We start from the raw sequence: 23,352 nt of genomic DNA, 5'->3' as shown, positions 1-23,352 counted from the left end.
TGAGCCTGAGAGAGTGTCTGTCTGTGCAGCAGGCTGTATTTAAGAGGCTTGCTTCTGTTGATGGAAGAATGAAAGCCCCCTTGGAGCTTGGACTCAGAGCAATGTAGCTACTGGTCTGTTTGTGAGAAATATGGTAGCTATGTAGGGAGAGGAAGAGGGATGCTTACCATGGTTGAGTATAATCAGCATCGTCGACTGTTACTGCCACTTAACCTAACCATCCCCCATGCACTGCCCTCCACTTCCCCCAGATCTCCCTTTGTTCCACATTTTAAAGAATAAACCCCAGTCCAGTCCACAAAACCTGCCAAGCTGACCAACCCTCCAATACAAAAACAATGACTGAGAGTCAAGCTTTAGGTTAAGGTCTCCCCGATGACTCTGTTTTCCATGTAGGCTGGAGCCAATTAAGTAAAACAGTGCTATGATGCCGTTTCAAAATCAATGTATAGCCCAGCTGGAAGGATAGAGGGAGGACGGCAGGGAGGAGAAGACTGACATATTTTCCTGGAGTAAGAACACAGCTTGTCTTTGGGGAGGCTGTATGTTGGCCAGGTCCCTGAGGAGTACATTGTTACATTTCTGCTGTACCTTTTCTCTCTTCCGTCCCTCTGTCTCCCAACACCCTCCTCCACCAGCCTCCGCTGGGCTCTGAAAAAGATTCAGAATTGTCATTGTGTCTGAAAACCGATAGATGCTAATAGTGGGATCTGACATTATGTGGAGGATCACCTCTGGGTCACCCCTCTCATCATTTCCACCAGCTCCCCTCCTCCAGGGAGCTTGGTGGGCCAGACCAGGCAGGGGGGATGTGGGACGGAAAGGCGGGAGCCATAGGTGGCCTTGGTGAGTCACGGAGGGAGGACGTTGTGGCGTGTTGTGTACAGGTTGTTCTGAGCCACGGAGGGAGGATGTATGGAAGGACAGGCGTGACTCAAAGATGAGGAGATGAGCAGAGGGAGGGGGAGAGGAGAAAAGGTCACCTCTGAGATAGAGGAGTAGAGAAGTGTTCTGAGTGCTGGTGATGGAGCTCCGATAAGGCCTTGTCTTGTCATAGGGCTATAACTATATGGTCTGTTCATTCACCTCCACCTTATAGTCAGATTGTCCAAGTTCTTTTCTAGATAAGGTATTCTGTTCATGTGTTAGAAGTACATCATAAACTGTGTGTGTGGTGTGTGTGTGTGGTGCGTGTGTGTGTGTGCCTGTCCGTGCCTGTGTGCCTAGCACACTGCTCAAAGCAATTGGTCAATATGTGTCTTTTTCCAGACCACTGCTCTATACCCACCTCATCAAGATGGTAGTTAATCAGCCAGTCAGACACTACTGAAAATCATTGTTCTTTAATTGTATTGAGGATTTGGGAGTGGAAAGAATTGAAAAATTACTGACTTGCCATGTCAATATAAGAGCATCTCCTCATCTATAAAACCGGCCTGCTGTCTCCCTGTGTCAAATCAAAGCTTTTGTATACAGGCAGGAGTCTTGCCTTCTCGTAATTGGTTACATAAATAAATAATTTCGGAGCAGAATGTGTAAATCGAATTGTATATTATAAGACTGAAAGACAATAGTGAATAGAGGAACTATTAGTTTCCGTGACCTATAAATCCTAGCCTGGGAGCGCATTAAGCTGGTGGAGTGTTTCTGCACCTTTGTAATCTCTTTCTGACACAGACGGGCACATACAGGAGGGGTGCCAAGGTGTGTTTGAGAAACGGGGGAGATGGATTTGCAGATATGGTCTTTGTCCTATTGTTTCTGTGTGTTTGTGTTTGTATTTGAGAGAGAGTGACAAAGATTGTGTGAGTGCGTGTGTGTCCAGCGAAAATAAAGTCTGTGTGTATTGTGTCGTGACCGTCATTGTTCTTCATCCGCTGGCCTCCTTTGTGCTTCAAGTGCCCCTGCAGCATTATGATCGTGACTGACTGGGCTAGCGTGTGGGAGGCGGTGGAAGCCAGGAATATCACAACAGATAGAAAAATAGCCCAATGTCACATGTAGGTAATTAGCACAACACAACTGTACAGGAGGTGTTGGGTGGGTTTCGTTTTCCCACCACCGTTCAAAGGCATCAGGCCTGCGGACTATGTTATGATCGGCCCGGCCCTCTGATGTACTCATTCTAAATCAGATGGGTTGAGACCCGTTGGACCTAGTGCAATTGTCATGTTCATTTGCTATGATGGCATCGCATATAGCTCTCGTTTTGTACTCCCTCTGTGTAAATAGTACACACAAACTCTACCGGCTGCCGCATCTCAGCGCTGCCGAATAATAATGAATGGGGATCTACTCCAAATGTTGTTTTATTCATCTACGTTCCTTTCAATGTTGTGTCCTGTTGTAGAGCCAGCATGTGGTTAAGCCTGGCCCTCGTTCTCTCTCCCCCGCCACCCTTATCGCAGAGACTAGTCAGAACGTGTTCATTCAATTGGAATCAAAGACCTTGTGCATTGGTGTTGCACCATCTTTGATCTCCTAGAGAATGGAGAGTGTGTATGAGAGAGGGATGCACCCGCGATAGCAGCAGGAGATGTAATACGTCAAGGCGAGCGAATAGACTGGATTGCTTTTCCTCTGTTGCCTTAGAACCTTCAAAGCCATTGTGTTTGGCTGGAAGCAGAGGTAATGTAGAGGGCCAGAGGGTTGGAGGGATGGGGGAGTGGAACCAAGAACCTTATCATTATGAACTTTACCATTCTGTCTCTTTTTTTTCACCCAGCTGGGCAAATTCGCTGATAACCAGCTGGTTCACTGTAACTCATTCACCCTCTTCGCTTTATGTTTTGATGGGTTAGCCATTGATGGGTCCTTTGAAGGCGGGGCCTGCTTTTTAGGATTTGTGTCATGATTGATTTTTTTCTCCTCTTTTGAGAATCGTGTTATTGCATCTTTACCCAGTGTCTGTCTGCACAAGGAGCGTATCAATAGTTTCCCAGTGCGATCAAAACATTTGGGTCGATAGGCAGGTTAATAAGCTGGTTTGTGGCCTCCTCTTCCTCCCTTCACCTATCTGTTTGATAGGTTGACCAGGAGCTACTCAGCCGTAATGCAGCTGAAGGAGAAGGGCGATTCCTTCGCTTGAACCCTTCCACAGATCCCTGTCCTCTCTGGGCTCTGACGCAAATGCTGCTCAGTTGTTCATGAATGTCAGCTCAGTCCTGTTCCCAGCTCCCTCTCTCTCTCCCTCCCTCCTTTCTTCCGTCTCTCCTTCTCTCTCTCAGTATGCTTAGTGTGCAAAGGAAGAACGCCTGCAAATGAGTTCCTTGAACCACAGGGACCCCAATAAATAAAACTGTCAACTGCAGTTGGAGAAAAAAAGAGAAAAGGAGGCAGAGTCACACTCTCACTGAATATTTCATCACCATCCACCACCATCTCCTCACTGACACCCTACCCCCATCCCCCCTTCTCTACATCCTCTCTTTCTCCCTCACCCCCCCCCCCATCCATCCTCTCTCCCTCCTCCCCGGTCTCTGCTTATCATATCCTCCTGTCACTGCATAGCAACCGAAGCCTGCTGCTACAGCTACACAAAATGACACCCCAACAACAAAAACAAAATGGCAGACGGAGGTCATGTTGATCTGAACAGAACCAGGTGTCTCTGTATCTTCTTAAACACCCAGTTAACAGATAGGCTGTCATTGACTTATCACGGCACTGTTTACGAAACATACCGTTCAAGACGACGCTTTTGTCAGACAAACGCACGCCTTTTTCTTATGGTTTGTCCTCACTCTTCGCTTCCACATGCCACTCTTGCTGAGTCAGGATGATAGGAACAATGAAACGGCCATTCCTGTCTGTCTAAACGTAACTCAGGCTCACTGCCATCCCCCACTACTGGAGTGGCTGTCTTCCTAGGGCTTTGGAATTTGTAAATACACCAAGGACGAAGGAAGGTGGAGGTTGAAGACAAGACTCTGATGGAGGCTCTTTGTCTGCTTAGTTATTTTTTTCGTCCCTGACATCAACCTCACACAGACTTGTCTCGAGAGAGAGCAGAAAGGCGTGTATGGATGTGCCATAACCACTGAGGTTTTCTAGTTAGTGAAACTCTATCTGAGCTGTTTTTACATTATGGTTTCAACATCCTCTCCTGCAGTCTGTACCCCAACTGACTGTAGCTGTTAGTGTTACCTCCTATCTCTTAGGAGACTGACCTATTTCAGGTGTTCCAGTTCACAGCCCGTGGCTCCATCCCCGGCTCCACCCCTGGCTCCACCCCCGGCTCCTATATGCAGCCTGCCCCATTTCTCACCCTGTCCTCCCCTTTCAATCTGACACGGAGGGCAGAATGCCTAATCAGACCCAGGCTGAAATTCTGAGCCCAGGGGCTTATTTGGGTTCCTTACTTATTTCTGGAGGGGAAAATAAGGCGGGGACGACAAAGACCTGAGAGTGAGAGGTTTAAAGGGCAGGCTGAGAGTTCTGTAGCTCCTGCCATTTCTTAGGTCGCTTAATGCATTTGTTTATGTGGGCTCGTGGCCTTTTTCATTTTGATCTAATGGGAACATTGTGGTGGGCGGTTGCCGGTGTGTAAGCAGATGGTTAAAGAGGGGAGGTCTCCACACACACGGTGTTACGTGTGTGAAACACAGGCTGGGTCATAGGGTTTAGGTGAGAACTTCAGAATTGGCTTTATGAGTCAACCAGTGAGACACCAGGGCCAGGAGTGACACATGTACAGAGGGAGTGATGGAGTGAGGGAGTGATGGAGTGAGGGAGTGAGGGATGGAGAAAAACAGAGAGACAGAACAGGAGAGGGGAGATTTGCGTATCTGACTAATTTGAGGTTTGCCATATGCAACGTTGTGAGCTCGGTATGAACGCATCATCTCTAATTTTGGTGTGTTTTTTAATAATCCACACTTGTCTTTAAACGGAGATGGAATGCCTCTCTATTCCTCTCTCTCTCTCTCTCTCTCTCTCTCTCTCTCTCTCTCTCTCTCTCTCTCTCTCCCTCCTCTCTCTCTCAACACAGCCACACTGATGTGTCATCCCCCCAGTACACACTGCCATCTCTTCGCTCTACCCCCCCCCCACCTAATCAAACACAGCTCTGTGACTCCCTCAAGGCCTTTGGCTTTGTGTGTGTGTATGTGTTTTGTTCTCTTTTGTGTGTGTGACAGGGTTTTGCAAACTGCCTAGTCATTCTCCTGACAGCTGTCAGTGAGGGACACAATCAACTACCCCTCCTGCCGTTCGATCCCGCTCTCCTCTCTTCCCTCTCTCTTTTCGCCTGTCCCCCTTGGTTGACTAACAGGTGACCTTTGTGTGAGGAGTTTTCTAGAACCGTCTCACCTCTGTTCCTGTGCCTGCCCTTACCAAGAACAGCACCACAATGGTTCAGTGCTTGTATTTATTTTAGTCGTCATCACCATCATAGTCAGTCACTGTGTTAACATGGCATGTGATTAGGACTTGTGAATAATCTTTGGTTCATATTCCTATGCCAGTTCAATAGTCGTTTTGCTTAATTGTGAGATGCTGAGAGAAAGAGGTGTTGTGTTGGGCGACGTCCCCCCACCCCCTTCGTCCTCCCCCCTCCCTCGCTCCTCTCCTCCAATGTGTGTCAATACCAACGTGCAAAGGTCACCGTGGCTGCAGAGAGCCGGCGGTCGATAGAAAAATAAATAAGCAAAAGAAAGAGGGGAAAATGATGGAGGGCAGAGCCTGGTGATTCAGAGGGTTAAAAACAGGTCAGCACACACAAGCACACCCCAAAGGCTTCTGGATCTGGAGGGAGCGCTCCCTCTGTTCTCTGTGCTCTGTCCTCTGTCTATCTCTCCTCTCTCTCTCTCTCTCTCTCTCTCTCTCTCTCTCCCTCCCTCTTTCTCTTAGGAATGCACACAGGGCGTTGAAGTTTTTCGGAACCTAAGTGCCACATTGTCCTGATAGCCTCTTGTACTCTTGTTTCTATTTGGGAGAACCTGAGACGTCATTACCTCAGTGTACTGAGTGGTGAGTGGAGCTCTCTGACCCGTCAATGCTCTCCCTTCACCACCACCACAATCCCCCATGAGTGGCCAGAGCAGTAACAAGGCCCTGGGTGTGGGAGGGTGAGACACCATGGAGATTGTTGGAGCAGTGTGGGACGAATGTGTCCTCCAGGCCAAGTGGTGACACGTCTCTCTGTGGTGTGTGTCCTGGAGTGAGTGGGTCAGTGCCTCCATGCTTGGCTCCGGGGCCCGTTCTCGGCGCTCCTAAGATGGGCAGCCCTTCCAGATCCGCCGTGGACCCCCGAACAATCGGGTATTATGAGCTGCGGGGCGGGTGGGTCTGACTTCCTCTTTCGAAGGTCTGAATTTTCAGGCCTGGGGCCAGACGGAAGGGTGGCCTTTGTATGTCTGGTGAATGGTAACGATGTTCTGACTCTGGATTATAGGGATAGTTGGAACAGGAGTGTGTGGGAGGGACAGAGTGTGTGTGTTGGGGGGGGCATGAGTGTGTGTGTGTCTGCGTCCGTCCGTCCGTCCGTGTGTGTTTTCCAAAGGCTCCCTTCATCCACCCAGCAAATGTAAATAGCCCAGTGTTTCAGTGTTCAGGGCTGTGATTAATTACAGGATGGGATAGTGTGTTGTATCTGCTTCACCAGCCTCTCTGAGGGGGAATTCAATGCAGCTCAATGTACTGTTATGTCTCTCTGTTCACATATCCATACATGTGCTTTTGTTAAACTCATTAACAAAGCCCCAAGCCTCGAAAAAAATGATAAAGAGCTAACAGACCTTCTCTTTTGTCAGTTAGTGTGCACATGTACCTATATGTGGTATACTGGTATATATTTAGTTAGTATGCATTAATGTACTGTACGTTGCATTAGCATTCGATGTATAATGTTTTTGTTGTTTGTGAACTAGGTGACTCAACTCTCTTCTCTTCTTCCTGTCTCCAGGTCAGTGACTTCCTGTCTGGCCGCTCTCCTCTGACCCTGGCGCTGCGAGTGGGTGATCACATGATGTTCGTTCAGCTGCAGTTGGCAGCCCAGCAGTCTGGAGGGCAGCAGTTACAGCACAGGCACATCATTGCCCGTGGGGGCGCAGAGGGCACCATGGGACAGTCCACAGGAGCATCTGGAGGGTCCACCAGCGGGCATCACCCCCGCGTCCCCACCCCGCACCACCACCACCCTCACCCCCATCCACATCCCCACCCCCAATCCCACTCCCATCCTCACCCCCACCTGTCCCGGCCCCATCCAGTGCCACCGCTCTCCACCAGCTCAGCAGCCTTCCCCCCTGCCCCCTCACACCAGCCCTCTCCTCCCATGTACCCCTCCTCCTCTTCCCTCTCTTCAAGTCACTGCAACACCCCTCCCGCTCCTCGTCCCTCCCAGCTGCCCGGCAGTATGTTTAGTCGCTCCCACCAGCCCTTCCCGGGCCGACCCAGCCCCAGCCCTGGCTCCGTCCCCCAAAGCACCCCCACTGCAGTCCCCTGCCCTGAGGTAAGACCCTTACCTACCAATCAACCTACCACTGCTTTCTTAATGCTGTATTACTGACAGCATACCATGGTTACACAAAGGAGGGCCAGAACACAGCAGGAAAGATGAAAGGATGAAAGATAGAGATTGAAGGAAGAGAAAGAGAAGTTAATGAGTTAGTCTGCGTAGGTTGTTGTCTTGTTGATCATCAGCCACCTCGCTGGTAAGCAGGCCTCTCTCACTGCAGCCTGGAGCTAGGCTATCTATCTGTCTTTTAATGGCAGCCTGGATCTAAGCTATCTATCTGTCTTTTAATGGCAGCCTGGATCTAGGCTATCTATCTGTCTTTTAATGGTAGCCCGGAGCTTGGCTATCTATCTGTCTTTTAATGGTAGCCCGGAGCTTGGCTATCTATCTGTCTTTTAATGGCAGCCTGGAGCTAGGCTATCTATCTGTCTTTTAATGGCAGCCTGGAGCTAGGCTATCTATCTGTCTTTTAATGGCAGCCTGGAGCTAGGCTATCTATCTGTCTGTTAATGGCAGCCTGGAGCTAGGCTATCTATCTGTCTGTTAATGGCAGCCTGGAGCTAGGCTATCTATCTGTCTGTTAATGGCAGCCTGGAGCTAGGCTATCTATCTGTCTTTTAATGGCAGCCTGGAGCTAGGCTATCTATCTGTCTGTTAATGGCAGCCTGGAGCTAGGCTATCTATCTATCTGTTAATGGCAACCTGGAGCTAGGCTATCTATCTATCTGTTAATGGCAGCCTGGAGCTAGACTATCTATCTGTCTGTTAATGGCAGCCTGGAGCTAGGCTATCTATCTGTCTGTTAATGGCAGCCTGGAGCTAGGCTATCTATCTGTCTGTTAATGGCAGCCTGGAGCTAGACTATCTATCTGTCTGTTAATGGCAGCCTGGAGCTAGGCTATCTATCTGTTAATGGCAGCCTGTAGCTAGGCTATCTGTCTGTTAATGGCAGCCTGGAGCTAGGCTATCTATCTGTCTGTTAATGGCAGCCTGGAGCTAGGCTATCTATCTGTCTGTTAATGGCAGCCTGGAGCTAGGCTATCTGTCTGTTAATGGCAGCCTGGAGCTAGGCTATCTGTCTGTTAATGGCAGCCTGGAGCTAGGCTATCTATCTGTCTGTTAATGGTAGCCTGGAGCTAGGCTATCTGTCTGTTAATGGCAGCCTGGAGCTAGGCTATCTGTCTGTTAATGGCAGCCTGGAGCTAGGCTATCTATCTGTCTGTTAATGGCAGCCTGGAGCTAGGCTATCTATCTGTCTGTTAATGGCAGCCTGGAGCTAGACTATCTATCTGTCTGTTAATGGCAGCCTGGAGCTAGGCTATCTGTCTGTTAATGGCAACCTGGAGCTAGGCTATCTATCTGTCTGTTAATGGCAGCCTGGAGCTAGGCTATCTATCTGTTAATGGCAGCCTGGAGCTAGGCTATCTATCTGTCTGTTAATGGCAGCCTGGAGCTAGGCTATCTGTCTGTTAATGGCAGCCTGGAGCTAGGCTATCTATCTGTCTGTTAATGGCAGCCTGGAGCTAGGCTATCTATCTGTCTGTTAATGGCAGCCTGGAGCTAGGCTATCTATCTGTTAATGGCAGCCTGTAGCTAGGCTATCTGTCTGTTAATGGCAGCCTGTAGCTAGGCTATCTATCTATCTGTTAATGGCAGCCTGGAGCTAGGCTATCTATCTGTTATTGGCAGCCTGTAGCTAAGGCTATCTATCTATCTGTTAATGGCAGCCTGGAGCTAGGCTATCTATCTGTTAATGGCAGCCTGGAGCTAGGCTATCTATCTGTCTATTAATGGCAGCCTGGAGCTAGGCTATCTATCTGTTAATGGCAGCCTGGAGCTAGGCTATCTATCTGTCTGTTAATGGCAGCCTGGAGCTAGGCTATCTATCTGTCTGTTAATGGCAGTTGATTTCCACCAAATGGTTTTTTTTTCCCGCCTGAATTCAACTCTGTGAGTTTTCAGAAACAAAACCAGATGTGGGTTAGTGTAGTTTAGTTTGAGAGGCCACATAGAACAGTGAATAAAGGAAACGATCATTTTTCTTCTTCACTCTGAAACGTCTCCCTTCCTCTCCCTCTTAGCCTTAGCTCTTCCTCCTCCTCCTCCTCCTCCTGTGGGTTAGACTTTCACTTTCACAGTTTTACTTTCACAGTTCACAGAGCAGAGAAAGGATGAATAAAAGATCAGGGACGGGGTCTGATGTCAGGGACAGTAACAGGAGCTCTCAGGACACAGCTCAGGTTTATTCAGCGCATAATGTGTCCCTATACGTGGACCAACATGGTTAATATTAGGGTCCATGTCACGACATGGCTGCCACAACATGGTTGTCACGACATGGCTGTTACGAGTTTCAAGTCACTGCCTCATCATCTCAATAACATAAACTGTGATAAACTTTTCTATTTCAGTAGCATGTTTTATATGACCCCGTATTACATACATACATCTTATGGTCATAATTGAACTAATCACAATTGCTGTCGAGTGGATTTGTATTTATTGCCACTCACCAAAGGCAAAGTGTGTTGAAGGTTTGCCTCTAGTGTTAGACTGTCTCCTCTCCTCCACAGGCGAACTGCAGTGCTAAGAGCCCCAGTAACGGCACCGGCGCTTCAGCACGCTCCTCCTCCTCCTCCTCCTCCCGCAAACCAGGTGCCATTATCGAAAGCTTCGTCAACCACGCTCCTGGGGTCTTCTCAGGGACTTTTTCAGGTGAGTGAGGCCTAATAGCATTACACTAAGACTAAGGCACTAACTCTCAGACTATGGCTTAGCACTCTCAGTGGCACAGATTACTACTGTGTCTTACTGGGCTTGGTCTGGGGATGTGACATGTGGTTAGACTGGAGCTGAGGGGCATTGTAACACTCTGTCTGTCTGTCTGTCTGTCTGTCTGTCTGTCTGTCTGTCTGTCTGTCTGTCTGTCTCTCTCTCTCTCTCTCGCTCTCTCTCTCTCTCTCCTTTCCCTCCTTCCCTCCCTTAGGCACTTTGCATCCTAACTGTCAGGATGGCACCGGGCGGCCCAGGCGAGACATCGGCACCATCCTGCAGATCCTCAACGACCTCCTGAGTGCCACGCGCCACTATCAGGGCGTGCCCCCCTCCCTCACCCAGCTCCGCTACCAGACGCAGTGTGGCTCGCCCTCGCCTGCCTCCCCATCGCCTTCACCCCCTCCCTCACCCCCAGCCACCACCGCTGGCATTGCCGGCATCTCTGCCAAAGCTACCTCGGTGCCTGCCAGCAGCCCCATCTCACCCCCCCTCCACCCGCTGGTGCAGTGTCAGAGCCAGATCCGCATGTGCAAGCCCCCTGGTAAGTAGTGATATCCACTCACGCGCACACACACACGCACACACACACACACACACACACACACACACACACACACACACACACACACACACACACACACACACACACACACACACACACACACACACACACACACACACACACACACACACAGGGCCCTTCACTGTATTTGAGCCCCCGTGCAGCAGAGCAACAGATGTTGCTGCAGTTGTTGTTGTTGTGGATGAGAGTGATTGAAACGACTGTCGTCAAGAGCTTGAATTTAGATGAGCCGCTGGTCTATTGTCGAGCCCAGAAGAGGATTCATCAGCAACTTTGTTTCTGCCGTTGTGTTCCTATTCAAATACTGTTTAACTGTTTAACAAATACTGTTTGGGGCGGCAGGTAGCCTAGTGATTAGAGCGTTGGGCCAGTAACCGAAATGTTGTTAGATTGAATCCCCGAGCTGACAAGGTATAAATCTGTCGTTCTGCCCCTGAACAAGCTGTTAACCCACAGGTTCCTGGTAGGCCGCCATTGTAAATAAGAATTTGTTCGTAACTGAGTTGCCCAGTTAAATAAAGGTAAAAAAAACAAAAAAACGTATTATTCCCACATTTGTTGCCGCACTCGAAAAGACAATATCCTTGCTCAAAGGGAAAGAGAAAGAAAGGGAATACAGAGGTTGGCAGAGAGGTTCTTGTGGGGGTTGGAAGGGTGGAGGAGAGGAGTATGAGGGGGAGGAGAGGGAGAATTCAGGCCCTCCATGGGAATGCAGCAGCTCTGCTCTAGTCTTATTCCATAAGGCTCAGATTGTCAGGCAGCCGCAGCACCAGCTTCAGAAGTAGACCTGTCTTTGTCTTTGTCTTTGTCTTTGTGCTGAGGGGATAGGTTTACCCCTCTGAGGGCTGGACTAGGGATTACTGTCCATCCACACAGAGGCTAGGACAGATACTCACCACGGATAACATTCACAGGCGTGTGTCAGGTAGTCGTTGTGCGGAAACACATTGTCCCCACTCTGCTTTTTTAAACCTTGCCAGAGGAAATTGAACTTTTCTTCCATGAGCTGCTCTTGTTGCATGTTGAATAGAGTTGGATAGTCGGGGAGGATTTCTGAATGGCCCTGATTAAAGTTTTATGTGGACTCTTTGTTTGAAATAAAAACATGAATTCCATTGTCCATGGTAGACAAAGGCTGATATCAGCACATGCATTGTAACTTGGCATTGCGATAGAATGGAGCACTTCATCGAAGCATGGACCAAAAGTTCACCCAACGTCCAGGGGACTCTGCAGTATCCAGTGAGCCCTTTTAAAATAAGTTCTGCACAGTTGAAATAATAAGAGCTTATTTTCTTAACCCAGGAAGCCCCCTTTCCCTCGTTCCTCCCCCTCCCCTTCCTCCACTCAGCCGTCATCCCCTGCTTTAATTCTCTCTTTCTTTGTCCCATTCTCCCCGTCTCTCCCGTCAATGGACCGTCCCACTGCTTCCTCCGTCGCTGTCCAAAACTAGCCTCATCTGTAAAAGCCATCTCTCTCTGGTCTCTTCCAAGCCTGCTCACCATCAATGGTCGCCTGTGTCCACTCAGACTTTAAATAGATAGATTTATACAGAAATGTGAGCGCTGAAAGAATGTGCATTGTGTTTGGAACGCAGCGGGAGGATGAAAAAACAACATACACACTAAGCCTCTATTCATAACATTGTTTTTATATCCGGCCGTCTGCTAACTGCCCACAGATTCATTTGTGCCGTCACTGGAAAAACAGAAAGGCAAAATAAATGCCTTTCGAAGTCAGACCGGCAATCGGCCGAACTTCCTTACCAATTAATGAGTTGTGGCTTTTCTGTCTGTCTGGTTGGCTGGCTGTGTGACTGTGGAATGCTTGGCGAGGAACATTTCAGAAGGCAGGTGACTAAGTGCTCCGGTAAAACCCTGAGACGACTGAAGACTTGACAGCTTAACTCTTCGCAGAAACCCGCTTCCATTGGCCTACAGGAATAACCTATGCTTACTGCTTAGTGCCTTCCCAGTCTGCTGTCTGTGTTACATTACCTCAGGTTGAGACAGCCTCATGAAAATGTCACATAGCGCTGCTATCTCCGGAGAGCCTTTACCCTTTCCACTGCAAGTTCATGTGGAGAGAGGGGAGGAGAAGGTAGGAGGCGGCGGTGAAGAAAGAGCTTTGAGCCATCGGAGATAGCAGGACCAGTCAGCCGAGTGAGCTAGCTAGATTAGTTTGGTTTTGGTTGTGATGTGGCAGCGTGGCTGGTTGTGGTGGTGGTGACTGCTGAGTGCAGAGCTTTGTTAGGCCCAGGGGCCAATGCCTTTTGTCTGAGGGCAGGGCTTAAGAAGGGGGTGTTAGGCTAATTGTTAGCTGAATTCCTTTGCTCAGTGGGACCCCCCCCCCCCCTCCCCAGGGAACCAGGCTGCGCCATTGTAGGGCTGAGCGAGTGAGAAGGAGAGAAGGAAAGAGAAAAATTGTGAGGAAAAGAGGGAGTGAGAGAGCTCTCCATGCCTTAGGATTAGACCTAGCTTTAAGACCCACTCCCACTGCAGCTGCTTGGTTCAACAGAGAGGACAAAAATGAACAAAATGAGTCCCGAAAGAAGGAAAGGAGGGGTAGATATCCTCTCCTCCCCCTCCTGTCTCTTCCTCCCACCAATCTACTCAGTATCTGTCAGGTCAGGTTAGTCTAGTTCAGGCTCTGGCTGCGGGAGGCAGGGTGGAGCGGTGTGTGCACAGAGACAGAGAGACGGAGAGAGGGAGAGAGGGAGAGAGAGAGAGGGAGAGAGAGAGAGAGAGAGAGAGAGAGAGAGAGAGAGAAAGCTGGATTGGGTGGGAATGGCTAAATTCCTCTCCCAGCTTGTTTAATCCAGCCCAGAGCGAATTACCTTTGCGGTGGGTGCATTCTACTGGAAGACTAATTTCTGTTAAAATGTTAACGCTCTGCCTCACGTTAGAGTTGTCAACATGGCTAATTCTGAACACCTAACTCTGTTCTAATGTGGTAGCCCTTCATATGGTCCTCCCCTTCTCTTTAACCTCTGTCTCAGTCCTCACTTCGTCTCTGGACTATGTCTCTTCTCCTCATTTCTGACCTGCGTGTGTCAGATTCAGTCTGACAGGTGTCCTGAGCCCTCACCCTGCTCTCCCTGTTTGTCGTGCTTCAGCGTGGTTGACCCACCAAGGCTAGGACACCAGGCTAGGACACCAGGCTAGGACACCAGGCTAGGACAACAGGCCAGGACAGCAGGCCACTGTACATAATTTATCACCCGCCTGTCAGCAAGCATGTAAGCAGCCACCCGGCGGCCAATGACACACACACTGCTGAGCAGCAGTAACCGAGCCATCTAACCCCCAGCCTATCTGTCTCGACCTATAGCAACGACAGCCAACCAACCGCGTCAGGTGCCCTTTCATTGTCGAATGACAAGGGGGTGGGGGGGGGGGGGAAATGCGTCTAAAAGTCATTTAAGACCTCATTCCCCTGCAGGGTTGTCGATGCCCTTTCAACGCCTGTCAAAACGGGGATGTTCGTTCGCTCCCTTTGACTGGTCTGACTCCTTCAGTTTGGCCCCTTCTTTTCCATTGGGTTGCTTTTCTACCTCTCCTCTTTCTCTGTCTTCTTCCCTGGGCTCCAGATGGTTAGGATGGATGGCAGGACAAAGGCAGGGCTGTGTGCTGTCTATGTTTCCCAGGCCTGTGTTTACCCTCTGGGCTGTTCTCTGCTCTGCTGCTGGCCCAGGGCCCAGGCCAACCAGGAATGACATGTGGCTGTGTTGGATGATGGGCCTGTAGCTGCAGTGATTTATGGATGCCACAGGGATTAGGAGAGTAGTGGAGCACGGGGAAACTGCAAGGCCTCAGGGGGTTGGCTCTGTGTCATGCTTTACTCAGAGAAGTAGGCCTGTATGAACACAGTGTTTTTTTCAGGTGTTACGTAAAATTACGTTTGATTGACTCTGGAATAGGTGGGGCTCCATTCCACTGCATACAAATGGAGGACAAGTATCAAGCCCCCTTCAGCTACTGCCGATTTCGGTGGGATGTACTGGAAGACCTTAAAAAGCACATTTTTCCTGTGATTAAACCCAGGTTGTTTTCCCTGTAGTTTGAGCCCTCACCCACTCCGCCTGATCCCCTGATGCTCAGAAAACACAGCTCTCCTTCTGTGAGATCACAAGAATTATCAAGGCAAACAAACAAACAACAAACAACCACACTTGGACAACTGTTAATGAAGCGGAATCTTTAAGGGATCAATAGAGGAGAAGCTCCTTTAATCTCTTCTGCATCCTTCCTACGCAGCCCTCCTCCTTCTCTGCCGCCCTCGTTCCCTCCCTCTTTGGCCTGGCTCTAGAATGTCATTGATTATTCATAGATCAGCCTCCTTCTCTCTCCCCCTCTCTGCCTTGCAGCATGGTGGTCAGTAGCTACTAAATCCAGCTGAAATACTACCCCACCCCCAACCTGCATGCAGTACTGTATGTAAAATAGCTTGTGTGTTAGTGGGGTGTTTACAGTCATTTTCTGGCACAGTGGAGAGTGAGGGGTAGGGGAGCCTCTCCAGTTGTTTTTCTGCTGGGTGGAGTTCAGGGATTCCACATGGGCTTTTGGAGTATTCTCCTTATGCTCACCCTATACACACACGCCAACAACCTCACACCCCTCCCACTGGTTTCTTGGGGTTGGTCCACACAGGGTGAGATGAGAGGACAGGAGAAGGTACAGAGAGAGAGAACGAGAGGGGGGTGGGGGAGGTAGAGAGAGAGGGATGGATGGTAAAGGGAGGAGTGTGGGGCCAGGTGTACGTGGTTCTTATTGGTCTTCCCTGAGCAGCTGCACAGCAGGGGGGGGGGGAGTTGGAGAGGGTTTTGTCCTCATGGCTCAGTCAGCTACGGCTCTGTGTCTATGGTTTACTCCTGTCAATGCCTTTAGTCTCTGTAGGCTTTAACTGGGCCTGTGAAAGCCCTGAGTGTCTACTGAGGACACATACACACAGCTCTGCTCCAGGGGAGGACGGGTACAGACAATAAAGTGCTGATGGAGGAGCAGCACAGGGTGCAGGAGGGTTGCGTGACCAGAAAGGGGGAGAGAGTACATGGAAAGAGGGACGGAGGGAGGGAGGAAGAAAGAGAGGGAGAAAGAGAGGGAGGGACTGCCCTCTGTTGTGTATTCCTTGCTCTCTCTGCCCCTGACCTGTCCCTTACCTAATATTTGCTTCTGGTGATTCCCAGGAAAATATGTGCTGTTACTTCCTTCTTTCTCTGTGCACAGTGCGTCAGAGAGCAGTGTTCGGTCACAGAGAAACAGGAAGGAAGATGTGATTCTCCCTGCTGGTGTGTTTGTCCTTGTTTCCTTCCTCCCATCCACCTCTATCTTTCTATCAATTCAACTCAATTCAATTTCAATTCAAGGTATTTATTGGCATGGGCAATATATGTTAACATTGCCAAAGCAAGTGAAGTAGATAATAAACAAAAGTGAAATAAACAATACAATTAACAGTAAACATTACACCCACAAAAGTTCCAAAAGATTAAAGACATTTCAAACGTCATATTATGTCTACATACAGTGTTGTAACGATGTGCAAATAGTTAAAGTACAAAAGGGAAAATAAACATAAATATGGGTTGTATTTACAATGGTGTTTGTTCTTCACTGGTTGCCCTTTTCTTGCGGCAACAGGTCACAAATCTTGCTGCTATGATGACACATTGTGGTATTTCACCTAGTAGATATGGGAGTTGATCAATACTGGGTTTGTTTTTTGATTTTTCTGTGGATCTGTGTAATCTGAGGGAAATATGTGTCTCTAATATGGTCGTACATTTGTCAGGAGGTTAGGAAGTGCAGCTCAGTTTCCACCTCATTTTGTGGGCAGTGTGCACATAGCCTGTCTTCTCTTGAGAGCCAGATCTGCCTACGACAGTCTTTCTTAATAGCAAGGCTGTGCTCATTGAGTCTGTACATAGTCAAGTTTGGGTCAGTCACAGTGGTCTGGTCTCCCTCCAGTTCTACTGCTCACGTCAGCTCCAGCATCTATACAAGCAGGCCGGTGTGCACGTGTGTGCGTGTGTGTGTATGCTCAAATAATAGTGGTGTTGTGTGGTTAATGACTAGCCAAACACACACACACACACACACACACACACACACACACACACACACACACAGGTTCGGTCCTGCCTCAAAAATATTCCCAGGGGTCCAGCCAAGCCAAAGACCGGACGAATGGCTGAACCGGGAATGCATTCAAGACCCCACACCACAATGCCCAGCGCGAGAGTCTGCGTGTTAACGTGTGTGTGAGACTAGGTGAAAGTCAGTGCGTGCGGCAGCCAAACTCACATATACTTGACATTTAAAAGCAGGGAAAATGGCTGTAGTCTTTACACAGTGTTAAAGTGTGGAGACAGAGAGGTTGTGTGTCTGATGACTTGTAAAGAACCTCCGGAGTTTGTGTAACTGCATGGGCACATTGTAGGGCATGCGGGTCTGACTGTGTTTGTTTGTGTGTGTGTCCTATAATGAGGCCATGCCCCAGGCTCCAGTCCTTCCTCATTCAGCAGGGCTTGAGCTGTGTGACCCCCGCCTGACCAGCTTTTAGGTGCAGGAGACAACCCCACGCTTGTTTGAGACAACCCCACGCTTGTCTGTGGCTTTAGACTAGAGAGAGAGGGAGAGAGATGTAGAGCGAGCGAGAGAGAGGCAGAGAGATACATAAAGGGCAGCGGAAGGAGAGAGAAATCCCCTTTCTCTCATAGAAAGAGAGAGAGCGAACATAGAGGGGTTTCTTTCCTGTGTAAGAGGCGACAGGAGGGGAGAGGAGGGGGGCGCGCAGGGGGAACAAAGCCCCTGGCAGAATGTATAGCCGTTGCATGCAGGCAGCTGAACAATGCCCCTAATGCACAAGAACCCCCTTGTTACCCTTATGCACTAGGCAGGAGATATAGTCCTATGGTATACGACACTCTTATCTAGTGTGGAAAACATTGAATAACGTGTGCTGAATAGCCCAATCCTTGTTCTGTTTAATGCAGTTAGTTAGTATGCACTGCCAGGACTAGTGAATATTTATAGCCAGAGAATCACTCTGCTCAATCCGATAAGCAAATGAAGGGAAGAGGTAAATTAAGCCCACACAGAGTCTGGAATTCATTCCGATGGGGGAAGAGGAGGAGGAGGAGGAGGAGGAGGGAAGGCACAATCGATTTGAAAAAAACGTCCACCTACCCCATTCCCTTCCCCATCACCCGTAGGGCGAAATTCCACAGCCCGCGCCCCTCCCCTCCACCCCAACTAGCCCTCTCTGGGGACACTGGCCCATGGAGGGGGGTAGAGGGGTAGGGGGAGGCAGTGGGGGGTCGAGGGGGATGCTGGGTCAATGAGCTGGAAGCAGGAAACTGCAGTCATAAAGAAGGAGTAGAGGGGGGAAAAATAAAAAATCCCAGGCTCTCTTCGCTTACCATTTCCATTCGCTTGCATTTTCTATTGAAAGCCAATAGCAGTGTCCTCGGCTGGAGATGGATGGCTGCACTGGAGCTAAGGTTTAATCAATAGGTCTTTTTCATTTGCCATCGATCCATGTTTAAAGCTACTGCTTCTGCTGCGGCTGCCGTGTGTGTTTGTGTGTCAGTGTGTACGTGCTTGTGTGTTTGGTGTGCGAGGTGTGTAAGTGTGTGTGCCTGTGTGTGCCTCAGTGTGGTCGAGGGTGTCCTTGTGCTCATGCATTTTGTGTGTTTGTCCGTGTGTGTGTGTGTGTATGTTTTCGAGAAAGAGGGAGAGATGGGCTGTGCTTTGGGTTATTGACATTCTAGACCATTATTTAATTATTTCATTCTGAGACAGATACTAATGGAGCTAGCTAATTGATTGTGGTTGCCGTCCCTTCCTCTCCAGCTCCTGAATGTATTTCTAAATTAAATGAAGGCTGAGTTGGGTGGTGTAGCAGGCATTCACAATGGAACCGAAGGCCTTTCCCTAGAGATCAGCCTCTGCTATAGGCACATCAACAGCCAGAAATGCACTTAGTTGCACAGCTCTGACAAAGACACTCATTTGGGATGCCAGCCGTAGTTATGTGACTGCATATGATAGGAAGAAATTAGAGGGTATGTGCAGTAGTGAGTGTGTGTTCTCTCGGTGATTGTGCAATCTCAGGGAGACTGTCCCAGTTCTCCCAAACAGTGATAAGGGTTTGAGAAGAAGGACACATGGCTAATATTTCACAGTGGGGCATTTCATTACACACCCCAGACACTAACAAAAGTGTGTGTGTGTGTGTGTCTGTGTGTGTGTCTGTGTCTGTGTCTGTGTGTGTCTGTGTGTCTCAGAGCCTACAGAATGATCACAGCAGCATGTCTGTTTCTCTCTCTCTGTCTGCACCCCAGCATCATTACCAAACCAGCCTATGTTTTTTTGTCCTCTTCCTGGCCTTAGATAACACTGAACACACACTGAACACACACTGAACGCACACTGAACACAACACTCTGTTCCCTCAAATATACATCCTCCTCTAAGAGCCTACATATGTTTTATTCATTTTTTATTTGTTGGACTTTGCTCTGTTGAACTGTGCTCTGTTGGACTGTGCTCTGTACGTCTTGCAAAGCAGGGTGTATCAAAAGGTCATGGAAAAATCAGACTGTTTGAAAAATGTTTGACCTTCTGTTTTCCTCTCCTCCCTCCAGGTGACCGTGTGCGTCAGACAGAGAACCGTGCGACACGCTGCAAGGTGGAGCGTCTACAGCTCCTGATGCAGCAGAAGCGCCTGCGCCGGAAGGCGAGGCGGGACTCCAGAGCGCCCTACCACTGGCTGCCCAACCGCAAGGCGGGACGCAGCAACAGCAACAGCAGCACGTCCAGCGAGGGATCCATGGACCTCGACTTCGATGACTCGGTGTGGAAGCCCGACGTCAAGGCTGACATGAAGACTGAGTTCGTCATGGCGTAATGACAAAGACGAGGATGCTGATTGGCTGGATAATGAAGAGGCAGCAGAGGACTCGGGTTAAGGAAGTTGGGAATGGTTTCAGAGGTATGGAAAACAAGCTGGAGCCGAGTGTGGAGCATGAAAAACAGAGAGAGGGAAGAAACCTAGTCATCCTCTTCTCTCGCTGGGACAACGAACTGTCACACCAAAAGGCTCCCTGTTGTCTTTCATCTTATCATGTCCTCAACAGCCTCCTACCATTAGAAATAGACAACAAAAACAACAAAAGATTTTTGACGTTTGGACTGGGAACGGATATGTATGGACTTACAAGACTACGTTATGCATACGGACTGCAAAAATATGTACTTCCTATGAGGAACAACTAAAACTGAACTGAGCATAGCAGACTTGGATGGGGGTGGTGGTGTTTTGGTCTGTTTTTCTGTTTTTCTGTTTTAGTTTTACAAGGAGAACTCTGGAGAGAGATTCACACTGGACTTCTGAGCAGGATTGTCGGTGGCTGGGGCCGTGGTGTAACTACACACAGGACAAACAGACAGACAGACAACCCTTGGCCCCAGAGCCATCCCTGGACTACTCTAATGGGCATTCCAGGTCTCCACTTCACCGACCAGAGTCGACTTTTTACCTATTGGGTTATCTTTTTATTTCCATTTTGAAACTTAATATTATTTTATTTTTTCTAAACAAATATGTAGCATTGTTCAAAAAGCATTCAGGTTTTCATAAACAATTTTAAAAGTAGTCGTTGATTTGCACATTTTTCATGATTTTGGAACAGCAGGTCAGAGTGTGCAGGAAGTGGGATATGAGGAGCAATGACTCATTGGAAATGGGGTTTTGACTAAAGTTTTGACTATTACATAAACAGCAACCTCAGTAACATACAGTAGGGTATTAATAGGAATGAATTAATGAATAAAATAAATAAATAAATATTAATGGAGTGCTTCAGAAGATTTTAAAATCATGATTAAAAAATGTATATGGAAACAAATCTATTTTTATTTCACTTTTTATCTGCTGTTTTCAAAAAACAGTAGCCAAGTATGGCTTGGGTCAAGCCATTCATTAAATTGATAGCTAACAAACATATTTATTCAATCATTCATCAGCTCATTCACTCATTAGGGTCATATAGCCACAAACAAATAATGGATAAAAATCCCATTGAACCCAACTACAAGCCTAGTTCAAATATAGGTGGGGATCTCACATTTGTATCATATTTAGCAGGGGTTTATAAGCGTGTGCGTATGGGTGTTTGTGTGTGACAGTGAAGATGGCTGATTCACCCCTTTCGTCACTCAAACAATGGAGGTTCAGTACAGAGAATACTCGCCATTCAGACGCTCTAGATATCTTTCCCATGTATTCCTTTTTGAACCAACATCCCACTTTAACCAAGGCGTTTGTTAGAAAATGTTGATTATGTCAAGCTACTTTCTAGTAATGGAAAAGAGAGGTGGAAGAAAGCTAAGAAATCCCAAGCAGGGAACCTGTCTCCAGTTTCATCAACCAGTGCCTCCACCAATGGATTCCCTCACATATCAGATTAGGCCATTTACAGACTTACTAAGAGATTTGCTGCTACATGGGACTTTGATAGACGGGGGAAAAGTGACTTTTCTTTGCATGCAAAAAGTGTGAATTATCCTGACCTTTTTATTGTTGGAAGAAAAAATATATACACGAAACTGGTGCTTTGGAGAATTTGTGGAAAAATAATGCTTAGCCGCTTTTGTTGGTTAGGTTATTATTTGCAAAGAACAGCAACACTGTCCTGCTCCAAGTATTCTCAAAGCAAACGAATGCAGATGAAGTAAGAATGGACTCATATCTTGCTCACTCTGAACTGAACATTCCCTGGACAGTGATGATCATGAGCAAAGAGCAATTGACTTTCCTCCCTTAAACGCTGGTTCAACCAACACCGTTCTCCTCAACATGGAGACAAGGACCCAGGCAGCAACCAGCCCTTAGTCCTCTCAGCCTAACTCAATAACATAGTGTTCAACAAGGTGCATGTTTGGGACTAACTAACAGGGAAAACCATTGGACCAGAGTACGCATCGTCACAGAACCCAAACTTCTATGTAAAACACAATGTCTGACCCTACCCTACCTTGATTGCACTCACAGAGTTTTCAGTGGGAGATTACCTGTTTGGTAAACCTTGTCTTTTTGTCAGTGGCCTTACCTTTCACTAAACGAGACACGAGGGGACTGGGGGACACGGTGGGGATGTGTGTTTGTTTCTTTACCTGTGTTTTGTGAAGACGCCATTGTCACTGAGGATTCGGGCATCTCTTGTTTGTGCTTTTAGCAGGTGGAGTCTCTATTATGTCAAGGCTTCTGTGCCTTAAAACGTTGCCCTTGCAGTGTGGGTCAGATGTAAGATGAACAAATTATTTCCATTGATGAATTGATGAATTAATATAAAAGGCTGTAACCACATGGGAGCTGTAGTTTTTAGGGGTAAGCACGTTGAGTGAATTAATATCGATGTGTTTGTAATCTGTGTTTGTTCCTCAATCGGTCTTCCCATTTTCTCTCCATTGTGTTGCTATGTTTGTCTGTCTTCTTTGTCCGAACACCCCGCTCTGTCCTGCCCACCAACATTGACAAAACAAAGTACCTGAGGTGGAAGTTTTGACTGCAGTGTGCTACTATGGCAACAAAGTGCCCTGACTCTGACTGGACAGGTGTCTTCTGAGGACGTGAGACCACATGACATGCACTTCCTGTCTCCTTGGACAAGACATTTCAAAGGACAATTCACCCCCCTAAATTGAATTAGATTTTTGATATATGTATGAACTATACTCTGTGTGTGCCTCACTTATGTGTGAAAAAAAAACAAAAAAACAACATAAAATGATGACATGGGATGAGATGATGGGACAAAAGAGGTGTGGGGTGGGCATTTACAAAACAGTTTGTAGGTGGAGTTCTGATCACATCATTTAAGTTGCCTGTTCTTTCTTGTAGCCAACCATTGAAAAATAATAACAGGAGTCAAGAATACAATTTACAATGTTCTAGCTATAGACCGGTGTAGCACATGTGTGACTGTATTAATTTATGAAACCAAAATGGTAACTGTGAATTCTGTATTTCTTTGTGCATTTTTTTAAGTGGGAGAAGGTGGTTGGGACGTAGAAACGACTAATGCCTATGTCCTATTTTGTTTTTGGTGAAATATAACGGAAATCATGTTTCCCCTAAAAAACTAAAAAATGTCTACATATATTTTTTTTTCTTAAGCAATACATTTCAGTGTGACTTGTGATAGAACATTTTTCTTTTTTAGGTAATAAATAAAAAACAAAACGAGTACGCCCAATGGTCTGTGTCGGTGTTGTTCAAATCCCTATTGAAGAATATTGAATTTTGAGTATTGAGTGAAATGTACCGAATAAGAGTTGGGTTTCATATGAAAGTCTGTTTCATAAGGTAATCAGATAGGAGTGACATTAGGAAAAAGGAAAAGAGCTAGGAAGTACATTGATAAAGTATTACTTTACCCATCATGTACTATGGCAAAGATTTGAGCTAGTATACCAGCTGGCTCACTCTGCCACCGGGGAGAATGATAGAAGAGAGCAAGAAAAGGCAGATG

The 23,352-nt window shown here is 47.7% G+C and overlaps 1 protein-coding gene across 2 annotated transcripts in view; it reads left to right on the top strand.

The window, feature by feature from the left end:
* midn (midnolin) overlaps positions 1-23,071 on the top strand; it is a 31,610-nt gene extending 8,539 nt beyond the window's left edge. For both annotated transcript variants that reach the window (XM_064935091.1, XM_064935090.1), the window contains 4 exons: positions 6,905-7,453; positions 10,033-10,174; positions 10,446-10,775; positions 19,465-23,071. In XM_064935091.1, the coding sequence (XP_064791163.1) occupies positions 6,905-7,453; positions 10,033-10,174; positions 10,446-10,775; positions 19,465-19,727 (1,284 nt within the window). In that variant the 3' untranslated portion in view covers positions 19,728-23,071. The remainder of the gene's footprint in view (positions 1-6,904; positions 7,454-10,032; positions 10,175-10,445; positions 10,776-19,464) is intronic.
* The last annotated feature ends 281 nt before the right edge of the window (positions 23,072-23,352 follow it).

Source organism: Oncorhynchus masou, chromosome 24 (genome assembly GCF_036934945.1).
Source record: "Oncorhynchus masou masou isolate Uvic2021 chromosome 24, UVic_Omas_1.1, whole genome shotgun sequence".
Lineage (NCBI taxonomy): Eukaryota > Metazoa > Chordata > Actinopteri > Salmoniformes > Salmonidae > Oncorhynchus > Oncorhynchus masou.
This window is presented reverse-complemented; position numbering and strand designations above follow the sequence as displayed.